General features: G+C 34.8%; 1 protein-coding gene across 3 annotated transcripts in view; it reads right to left on the bottom strand.

Annotated features, from left to right (window-relative positions):
- The window catches only part of LOC106876115 (nematocyst expressed protein 6), a 94,127-nt gene extending 91,704 nt beyond the window's left edge, over positions 1 to 2,423 (bottom strand). For all 3 annotated transcript variants that reach the window (XM_014924526.2, XM_014924527.1, XM_014924525.2), the window contains exon 1: positions 2,330 to 2,423. In XM_014924526.2, the coding sequence (XP_014780012.1) occupies positions 2,330 to 2,410 (81 nt within the window). In that variant the 5' untranslated portion in view covers positions 2,411 to 2,423. The remainder of the gene's footprint in view (positions 1 to 2,329) is intronic.
- Between the last annotated feature and the right edge of the window lie 9,478 nt (positions 2,424 to 11,901).

Raw genomic sequence — 11,901 nt, forward strand, 5'->3', positions numbered from 1 at the left:
GAGAGAGAGAGAGAGAGAGAGAGAGAGAGAGAGAGAGGAAGAGAGATAGAAAGAGAAAGAGAGATGCACGCACACACATATGGATCATAACAATTTAAAATTCGTTGGTACTGTTGAGTTTCAAGTGTGATGCTAGTCGTCAACCATTTTGAATTTTAACATATATATATATATATATATATATATATATATAATAAGGTGTATATATGTATACAAACACAAATAAATGGTGTTCCAGAGGGACACTGTCTTAGGGCCACTGTTATTCATAGCGGCCCTCTCAAACATGCACTCAATTTCTCAGATAGCTATTCTTGCTAGCTGTGCAGAAAACACAAAAGTCTCTCAAACAATACAAAATCCTGGAAATATTGCTCATCTACAACGGGAGGTGTACACAATATGCAGGTGAGCTGAGGAAACAAAATACAGTTTAATGTAGGAAAATTCCGTTCTCTGCGTTACCAGCACACAAAGCTGAACGACATGCAGGCAGGATACACTGGCCCAAGAGGAACTGCAATACCTGAATCAAAATCAGTGCCTGACCTGGGTTTGAACAATAATCCTAATAAGTTGTTAAGTTACTCCTGCCGTTCCTCTTTCTGCTTATTACCTCGTCCCTATATATCATTGTCTTGCTCGAATCTTTTCGGACATATTCTTTTATGTAGGTATGACTGATTTTTTGGTCATAGTGAAAAAATGGTAAGGAAGAGCATCTGACATTAATCAATTTATTATCAACAACAAGAACTGCCAATTCCCAATGACTTTGATTCTAAGGGGATATAAACTTGCTACATTGGGTCATTTGAATGCGATAAAGATAACTGTAGCTATATTACCATCCCTATTTCTTGATGCCCCCATTATTTCCTTCTCCCACTCGAAATTATTGTAAGCTTTAAGTATTGTTTCCCTAAATTCATTCAGCCACAATCATAGAAAAAGGGGCAATGCATTTTATTCTCTAGTACTGATGAAAAATTTGCTAAAAAATTATAAGGGAGCATCCTGTATGTTGAACATCTATATGGTCGAACGCATCCAAGGAGAGCGATTTATTTCAAATTGAAGTAATGTTTGTATTGATCGATTGAATGGAGTCACATGAAACGGCCGTAGGGCACTAATACCTGGACATCCTTGTTACTTAGGGAAGGAGAAAGGTTTTTGATAAAGAATATCAGTAAGTTGTAGTGAAATGAAAATACAAATGAAATGTGAATATCAGTAAGTCATAGTTACATGAATTTACAAATGCTGGATGATGTCAGTATTTTTGTTGAGATTCCGACGCTAGATTACAGGAATGCAGGGCAAAGATTTGTGTGGTTGTCTTTTCTGTGTGTTGTGTGTGTCGATGATTTTCGTTTCGATGTGTATTTGTGTCTGTGTGCGTATGGCTTCAGTGTCACATTGTCTCTGCTTATGTGAAAGAAATTTGTATATTTATATCTGAACAGAGAAGTTAGAAAAGTAGGTATATCTGAAACATGAATGAATATACGTATGTGTGTGTGTTCTTTTAGAGTGGGAGAAAGAGAGAGACAAAGAAATAGCGGCGCGATTTCTTTAGAGATCCACTCTGCTGGTGAAAGTGGACAAAACACCAACTCTTCTAATTTTCGTTTATCTTTTCTATCTTTTCATCTTTTACTTGTTTCAATCATTAGATTGTGGCCATGCTTGGGCACGGCTTTGAAGAATCTGGACGTACTGACCCCACTCGCAAAATACTATATACTTTTTCCAGACGAACCGTATAAAGATATATACACGGAGAGAAGACTCCTGACAGGGCGTCTTACATGCTGACAAAGGCAGTTAAAAGTCAAACCACGCAAAAAAGGAATCGTTAAGTGAAGCTTCTAATAGGCACAAGAATGAATACAAAATAGTTAACTCTATACTCGAGCTCCGCTCTTGATGACCGAATTCGGCATCTGTAGCTCTTCGGAAACCGATACTCCTGAACGAAGACTGCTTGAACTCAAATCAATACTAATCAAATCAACATCATTAATAAATGATAGGATTAAACGAGCAAAGGAAATAGACTCCCATATATCTCCACACACTAGCCTAGAGGCAATGAGGCCTTCCACATCATCATGCAAAATCTACCCATTCTCACTGGAGATAGAACAATGAACAACATTTTAGGCTAACACAGATATCTCTACTTAATGATGAAACAGAAGAAAGGTGCTAAGAAAGAAAGATTAGTTTAGCAAGACAATGTATAGGGTTTATTACAATGTGTCTTAAACAGTAAATGATAGACTGTGAGAAACAGCGAAGAAAATTGTTTTGAAGAACTTACAGCGTATGAAATATGAAGTTGAAAGCAAACGATAATCATAAGGGCAGAAAGCAGCAATGTGTCTGTGTGTCGCCAGTTCATCGTTGTTGCTGGATCGGTCAGTTTGGAAGACCATTTGTTTAAAGTTCATATATATATAGACGGCAGGATCTTGCTAGATAGATTGGTAGATAGCTAAATAGATACAGATAGTGAGGTCAACACACACACACACACACAGCACAGACACACAAACACACAAATACACACACGTATGCACAGATGTTAACACACACAGAGGAACGCACACACACGCACACAAACACATATCCATGCGCATGCCTGTGTAACAGGTGGACAGTAGGGTACATTGTTTGAATAAATAAACAAAATATAGGTTCAAATATAATAGAGAACTTAGAAAATAACATGTTAGAGAATGAATAACCTTGATCCATTCTTGACATTCTAATTTCCTAGAGTATTTCTTTGTAATTAGACTATGTTCAATCTGGCTTGACAAACACCGATAAAAGTTCATCGACAACTCGCATCCAAGCAAAAAGGACCGTTTGTTTGGTTTAATATAATCGGATTTGAAACCTGTTGAAGGATAACATTTCAGAGAGCAGAGAGTGGTATGGAAAGAATTTATCTTAATATTGATTCTGAGTCTTAAGCTATAATTTCATGAAAATTGATGAGAACTGAAATATTTGCGATGTCAATTGCTTTTATTATCTTTCCTCATTCAATTTAGCAGTTCAAGGCCAACTTTAAATATTCATATTTTCCTCGTTTGTAATCATAGTAGTAGCAGAGAGACAAAATGACATACGACAAAAGTTGAAAGGTTATCATCCAAAACCGTTATCAGGTTCTTTGAGAATGGTGAAGAAAGGAAGACCCTATTGAATGATTGTAGATCTGGTGCTTATCCAACAAGGGAACAGGAATCGTTAACGACGCTCAAAGTGCTTAGTGGTATTCTAGAACCAGGTGGCAGATTCACTCAACAAACCACTAACCGAGGGCTGCTCTACCATGAGGTTCTTTCACAGTTTTCATTAGTCAAATTTGCCTTTAAAATCGAGGCTCAAATCATGAATCGCCTTTTGAGATTATATTTTCCCTTGAGAATATATTTATATCTTTTCGAGATTATGATTTCAAATAATAATCTCAAAGAGCCCTATATCTTTCTTATCTCATTTAAATTTTGACAATCAGAAAAATCTGGAACCCATTAAGCCCTTATATATATATATGTGTGTGTGTGTGTGTGTGTGTGTGTGTGTGTGTGTGTGTGTGTGTGTGTGTGCATGAGTTTGTGCGTGCAATATGTTATTTGTTGACCGTTTATTCAAAGAATGCTTGTATACTGACCATGCGCTTATTGTTTGATCCAAATGTATACCGTGTTATTGATACTAATGTCTCGTTTTACGCAAACTGTCACGCACTTATGCGTATAACTACTATACACATCAGTCGAGAGGTGAGCCTTTTTCTTTTGAGAGAGAATATCTGTTACCTACAGTCTACGGTACCATGCTATTTGTTCCCTCAAACACAAAATTATAAATTTTTCGATTAGAATATATATCATCTGTTTTACATGGATAATTGAAATCTCTTTGCAAAGAATGACCAGCAAATACAGGTCCTATTAGCAATTGTTAAACAGTTCAGTGATGACACCACGATGCAATCGGCCTCGGTAATGTGAAAAAGCTATCTTTAACAGAGGAAAATGATAGAAACATCTAACGTTAATTTTGACCAACAGAAAGTCATAAAGGAATTAAAACCAACCGAGAGCTACAAATACCTAGGGATATTGCAAGGTGATGGAATGAAATATTAAATGAAGGAAACACCAGAAAAGAATGTTATCGCAGTGTAAGGGCAATACTCAAAACAGAGCTGAACGCAAGAAACAGGATCGAAGCGATCAATACTTTATCCATGCCAGTTGTGACTTACAGTTTCAATATTATTAACTGGTTAATTACTGAAGTCAGTAATCTTGAAAGAAAACGATGAAAATTGTTGGCAATGCATAGAATGCACCAAAGAACAAGTTTAGCTGCTAAGAAAGGAGGGTAGCCGTGGACTTTTACCACTGGCATTAACAATGAAGATTGCCGCAATTGGCCTAAACACCTACCTGAAAAACTGAGGACTGGATGTTAAAACTTGTCTCAAAGCATAAAAACAAAAAAAAGCATCACACCCAGTAACAAAACAAGCCAAATTAATATATAAGTGAATTCCAAATACAACAAATTCCAGAATTAGACGGACTAGAAACAAGCACAGCTTCTGCTGTGCTTGTTTCTAGTCTGGGCTAAAACTGCTGCCTTAGATATTCTTACTGATAAGAATATGCTTTAGTATGAAGAAATGGAAACTAGATCTCTACTCAGCTGACACACTCTTAAGGAGAGTTAATATCAAAACAGGAATTTTCCAGTGGGACTCGTTGTCCCCTTTAATATTTGTCTTCTTAAGTTTGATGCCCCTCAGTTTGATATTAAGGAAGTTAAATGCAGGGTGTCAGTTAAGAAATGGTAAGGGAAAATTTAAGCATTTCCTCTACATGGATGGTCTGAAGCTTTTTAGTAAGAATGAAAAAGAGATAGATTCCTTAACACAGAGTGTAAGACTCTTCGGCAAAGATACAGGCATGGAATTTGGCACAGGTGAGTGTGCAATATTAGTTACGAGAGAGGGGACAGGTAGTCAAAAGCGAGGACATCCAGTTATCAGATGGCCAGACATTAAAATCATTGAAAGGAGAGAGTTTTAAAACAAGATATGAGTAGAATAGAAGCCTGAAAACTGAACAAGTATTTAGGAATATTAAAATCTGACAAAGTACTAACTATAGAAATGAAAACGAAAATTGAGAAGGAGTACATCAGAAGGTTGAGGAAGCTAATGGAGTCAAAACTAAATGGTCCGAATCTAGTGAAGGCTGTAAATACTTGGGCAGTATTATTACTTAGATACTCAGCAGGTTTTATAGAGGAGATAAAAACTGAATTCAGTTAGAGAGAAGAAAGCTAGACAGAAAGACTAGGAAGAAGTTTAATATAAATGTCGGACTCCACCCAAGGATAGGAGTTGCAAGGTCATACTTACCCAGGAAGGAAGGTGGATGAGTTAATATTAGTAGAAGGCTGCGTGGTGGTAGCTAGGTTATAGATAGACTCTTATATAGTAATAGTGAAGAAAGTTTATTAAAAGCTGCTCGAATTACAGCAAGACATAGAGAAAACAAAAACCCAAACGAGGTTAAAAACCAGAAAAAAAGGAAAGAAATTATCTGCCTGGCAGGAGAAGGTGCTGCATGGTAGATTCCCAAAGATAGTTTCAGTAAATAGTAGTATGAGACATGGCTATTGCTGCAGAAAGAAATCTGAAGAGAGTGACCAGAAAGTTTGTTAGTAGCTGCACAAGATCAAACATTAAGGATTAATTGGATAGAAGCCAAGATAGACAAAAACTAAATAGATTCCCACTGTAGGTTATGAAAATCAAAAGGGGAAAGCGCTACTCATATAATAAGTGAATGTAGCATGCTAACCCAGAAAGAATACAAGAAAAGACATGACAACCTAGGGAGAGTAATCCACCAGGATTTGAACATACTAATAAATGGTATAAACATGAGCCTAGCAATATACTAGAAAGTAAGAAATACAAGATGTTGTGTTACTTCAACATTCAGGCTGACAGTAATAGCAGTTAGAAGGGATGATTTGGTAGTTGTAGTAAAGAGAAAATGCCAAATAATTGATTTTACAGTCTCAAATGATGAAAAAGCTCAATGTGGGAGGTATTAGAAAATAGCAAAGTACAAGACCTAGCTATCGAATTACAGAGAACTATGGAAAATGCTGGTAAAATGTATCCCTGTAGTTGTATGTGAATTGGGAACTATCCCTAAAGATCTGAACAAATATAGGAAAAATGCACAATACCCAGTTTATTATAGCTCCAGAAATCAGTGTTGTTAGGGACAGCAAGGATACTTAAGATGGATGTTGGCATCTAAGGTTATTTGTTATCGCCCTATGTTGGGATTTCTTCTTTTCCAACAGTCTAATCTGTTGTGTATATATGTAATTGTTGACAACCTGTTGTCTCGGGTTTTACATTTCATTTCCTTTACATCTGCTGCTGTGGCTGTGTAGCCTTATCCTGGCCAAACACTCCCTCTGGCAGGCGACGCAGATGCAGCGATGACTTTGCCTGGCTGGTTGTAAAGTCATAGTTTCTTGTTGTCTTTTCTTGTCTTTCCATTTCTCCTCTCCCCCTCTGTCACCCCTTTATGTTCCCTCTTCTATGGCGCGTCGCCAATCTCCACGGTTGCTGGCAACCGCTTCCCAGTTGCTAGTATTGTGTATATACGAAAATAACAATATTAATAGTATACTTCTATATACTCTTTTCATGTCCATTTGATCCTCTTATATTTTTTCTTGGAGGGCTCAAGTTGGGGTGCTCCCGTTCAAGTGACCATCTAAGTTCGTATTCAGAGCAAATTTATGCCAATGGATGACTTTTCAACCCCAGGCTGTCTCTCCCCTCGCGTTTCCAGATTAACTATAGTATAAGGGATTTCTGGAACTGTTGTAGTTTTCCCGTTTGTTTCTTAAGACAGATTTGTGCTATATTAAATTATTAGTATTGAACCCTGTACAGCAGATGTAGAGATGGTTAGTGTCTCTGTCATTATTATCAACTCTGCCATTAATACTCTTGCAGCTACTTTAACTTTGCCATTCCAGCATTGTTTATTATTAGTTACGACCAACAGTACCTTGATCTATATCGTTGTAGCTAACATTTGTAGCCACCGTGACAGTATTACCATTATTTAGTTAAGTCTGCCAACTTTGCTAGTATTACTCTATGGTATTATTAAATGTTGTTTAGTCTTGTACTTAATTATAAATATGTAAGAGATATGGGGATAGTAGGAGGAAGAGAAAGAGATGGTGAATAGACAAGAAAACGATACAAGTCTGTAAATAGGTTCAGCCGATGGTGAGAGGGAGATCAACAATGAGGTTTCACATTCCTGAGGGCTTCGAAAACAAAAGAAGCGTCACACTCTTAAAGTTAACAAAGGTCAAATGTGTTTACTGACACAGCGATCAAAGAGAGCGCAGATCCTGGCCTTGGAAAGAAGCAACTCACCCCTTGTTCGCTTTTAATTACTGACACACATATATATATAAATATCAGCATATATATATATATATATATATATATATATATGCTGATATTTACACCGTGGAATTTTTCTTTTCATAGATTTTGCTGTGGTTTACAGTTTTTTTTTGAATTGTGCAGTCTGTATGTATTTGCAGTTGAGTTTTTCATGATCGTTTGTGCGTCTGACCAGAGAATACTGTGGTGTTCTTGCAATAACAGGTCTGTTTAGATTCTCGAATTGCCAGAGAGAAAGAAAAGTTTACATATTCACAGAAAATTATAGATAGTAAAGTTTTAATGCTTTCAAAGATGTGAATCCTGCAAGAGGAAACTATTGATACGAAAGTTTTTAATCTTATTTGAGAGAAAATTTGAAATAATCACAGGAAATTGTAGATATTACAGTTTTTAAGTGTTATTTTTCAGTTGTTCTCCTGTGTTGTAATAGATGTTTTTGTCTTCTGTGGCTGACTAGTCAGAGCAGCGAAGAACACGTTCAGTCGCTAAGTATAAATCAAGACATGACAAAGTTGGGCAATATATATAGTGGATATCTTGGCATAAAATCAAAACAACTGACAAATGGTACAATCCCCACCCTGAGGCTCTAACTGAGGGTGAAAATGTAATGATTCTTTAGCACTTCCCAGTATGTACAGACCGGACCATCAAAGCTAATAAATCAGACCAAAGTCTGTTTATTGATTGAGCATACCCTGTTGACCATATCTCGGCAAATTAATTTTATAAGCTCAGTAAATATAAATATTTGCTAATCAAAAAGATATGGTATTTCAAGACAGTTACAACACCATTGATTGTAGGAGCACTTTGAGTGATAATAAAAGGAACTGAAAATTATTTAAGAATGATCCATGGCTTACCATCCATGCAGGAAGTGACAAAGATTGTCATAACGGACACGTCACACGTTTTGAGAAGAGCATCGTTGCTGTAAATGTTCTTTCCTTTTACCCGCCCCTTTATTTGTTTACTTATTTTCATTTTTATCTTTTGCTTTTTATATGTTTTTCTTCCCCCTTTTCTCTATGACATAACTATGTAAATGAACAATCTGATGTGTTTATTTTAGTGACTTATCAAAATATACAGCGAGTTTCTTTGCCCTGCGTTTCAGGAAGACACCCAACAAGAAATGGAATCAGGATTGAAAGAAAGATAGCAGTAATAATAATAATAATAATAATAATAATAATAATAATAATAATAATAATAATAATGATAATAATAATAATGATAATAATAATAATAATAATAATAATAATAATAATAATAATAATGATAATAATAATAATGGCCAGCATGTGGTCAGTGGATGGTCACTACTGATGAGGTACAAATCACACCAAAATCACATGCTACAGTAGTTTCAGTACCAGTGCAGGAAATTTCTCATCTGCAACTGATATCTCTGTGCTTTTATGCACAAGACGTCAATGTGAGAGACTTTCTGAAGATGAATTCTGCAGTGTTATGACACACTTATAATACATTCACATTAAGTAGGATACAAAGTCTGCTATTCAGTAATAATAATGATAGTATTACTAATAATAATTTCAAATTTTGATACAGTCCAGCTATTTTAGGGGGAGAGGGTTAGTTGATACAATTGACCCCAGTATTTGACTGGTTCTTTATTTTATCAATCCTGAAGGGATGGAATTTTGGCTTAGAATGTAGTAAAGAGCTGGATGAGACACCACTAACCGTTTTCGTCCAATATACTAACAGTTCTACCAGCTCACTCCCTTAATAATAATAATAATAATAATAATAATAATAATAATAATAATAATAATAATGATAATAATAATAATAATAATAATAATAATAATAATAATAATAATAATAATAAGAAGAAGAAGAAGAAGAAGAAGAAGAAGAAGAAGAAGAAGAAGAAGAAGAAGAAGAAGAAGAATGATAAATTGGTACAAATGGAAAGATAGAACACCTACAACAAAAAGGAACGTTGCTTGGAACTGCAAGAATTCTTCGCAGGTTTCTTAGTCTGCTGGCTGTGGACAGCTGACACTTTCTATTCATACACAGCAAAATAAGCAGTAAGTTTTCATGAAATAATAATAATAATAATAATAATAATAATAATAATAATAATAATAATAATAATAATAATAATAATAATAATAGCACCACATATGCTATATAGTTGACGTTGAGTAAATTATGTATAGTAGAAAACATAAGAGAATTAATTAGCCTTATTCTGAAAAATTGAAAGTAGATCTCTACTCAGGTGACACTCTTATGGAAAGTTAATAAGAGAGGAATTTTCCAAGAAGACTCGTTATCCCCTTTAATATTTGTCTTATGTTTGAACCCCTCAGCTTAGTATTAAGGAAAGCAAAGTCAGGGTATCAGTTCCGAAATAGTAAAGGAAAAATTAACTATTTGATTGACATGGATGATTTGAAGCTTTTTAGTATGAATAAAAAGAAGATAGATTCTTTAATGAAAGCTGTAAGACTCTTCAGCTATGATATAGGTATGGAATTTCACATAAATGAGTGTGAAAAGTTTATTAAGAGCTGCTAGAATAAGAGCAGGACATAGGGAAACAAAATAAAAGGCAAACGAACTTAAATAAAATATCAGAAAAAGTTCAAAAGTTATCAGATTGGCAAGTGAAAGCATTCAATGGTAGACTCCCAAAGATAGTTGCAAGAAATAGTAGTGAGACATGGTTACGATTTTAGAAAGTAAAGCTGAAAAGATAGACAAAAATTTTGTTGGTACAGTACATGATCAACCATTGAGGACTAATTGGATAAAATACAATATACACAAAGACCAGGTAGATCCTCAATGTAGTTTATTCAAATCAAAATCGGAAAGTGTTACTGGCACAAAAAGAATATAAGGAATAGAAAGTTAGGACAAGAAAAAACATGACAACCTAGGGAGAGTAATCCACTGTTAGTTATGAAGAAAGCAAAGAATTTCACATACTGATAAATATTATGAAGATGAACCTAGTAAAGTACTAGAAAGTAAGAGATATAAGGACAGAGTAACAGAAGCTAGAAGGTTGTATTTAGTAATAGTAGACAAAGAGAATAGAAAGTTAATTGACTTTACAGATCCAAATAATGAGAAAGTCAATATGAGAGGTATAGAGAGAATATCAAGGTACCAGGATGTTGCCATTGCATTACAGAGACTATGGAAAGTGCGGGTAAAATGTATCCCAGTAGTTATCGGTGTTATAGGATCCATCCTTAAAGATTTGACCACGTGGATAGAAGAAATAGTCATAGAACCTAGTTTAGTACAGTTCCAGGAAACTTATTGCGGACAGCTAGGTTACTTCAGACGGTTCTTGACGTCTAAAGTTACTTGTTGTAGCCTGATGTTAATATTTGTTTTCCTTTCTAACAATTGAATTTGTTGTGCATAAATTAAATAATAATAATAATAATAATAATAATAATAATAATAATAATAATAATAATAATAACCTGGAAATAGAGATAACTCGAATGTGGAATCTAAAAACAGAAACAATTCCTATCATAGTAGGTGCCTTAGGTATAATAAAAAAAATATTCAGACAAATACATAACAAAAACACCAGGACTTACAAATATATATAACATACAGGAAATTGCACTACTGGGTACTGCACACATTCTACGCAAAACACTTTCAATACAGTAAACATAAGAGCACCACAGCAAACCACAGCACATACCCAAGGCGCACAGAGCTGCGCTCGGTAATGAAGTGAAAGCACGTTATAAAAATAAAACTACTGAACAATAATAATAATACTAATAATAATAATACTAACAATAATAATAATAGTGTGTGAACTGGGAATGCATACAACGAGTTTCTCTGCCCTAGGTGTACGGAAAACACTCGGCGAGAAATGGAAGAAAATTTGAAGAAAGAAAAAAAAACAACACAATAATAATAATAATAATAATAATAATAATAATAATAATAATAATAATAATAATAATAATAATAATAACGATAATAATAATAAGTTGGGAAATACGAAGGTTGTGGACGACGAAGAGAGTAGATGTGATACCAATAATAATTGGTGCACTTAGAAGTATCAGCACTCGACTACTAAAAGATCGGTGCAAGTGTGAAGGTGGAAGACCTACAAAAATTAGCATTACTTGGAACTGCAAGAATTCATCGCAGGGTTCTTGAAACCTGGCTAGTAAAACAAGTATCCCCTTAGTCTGCTGGTTTTCATTCATACTCAGGAAAACAAGCTGTGACTTTTACTACAATAATAACAATAATAACGAAAAGAAGAAAATGAAGAATTGAAGTGGGCCAAAATTTATTTATTGTGTGCATGC

This window comes from Octopus bimaculoides, chromosome 3 (assembly GCF_001194135.2).
Source record: "Octopus bimaculoides isolate UCB-OBI-ISO-001 chromosome 3, ASM119413v2, whole genome shotgun sequence".
In the NCBI taxonomy this organism is placed as follows: domain Eukaryota; kingdom Metazoa; phylum Mollusca; class Cephalopoda; order Octopoda; family Octopodidae; genus Octopus; species Octopus bimaculoides.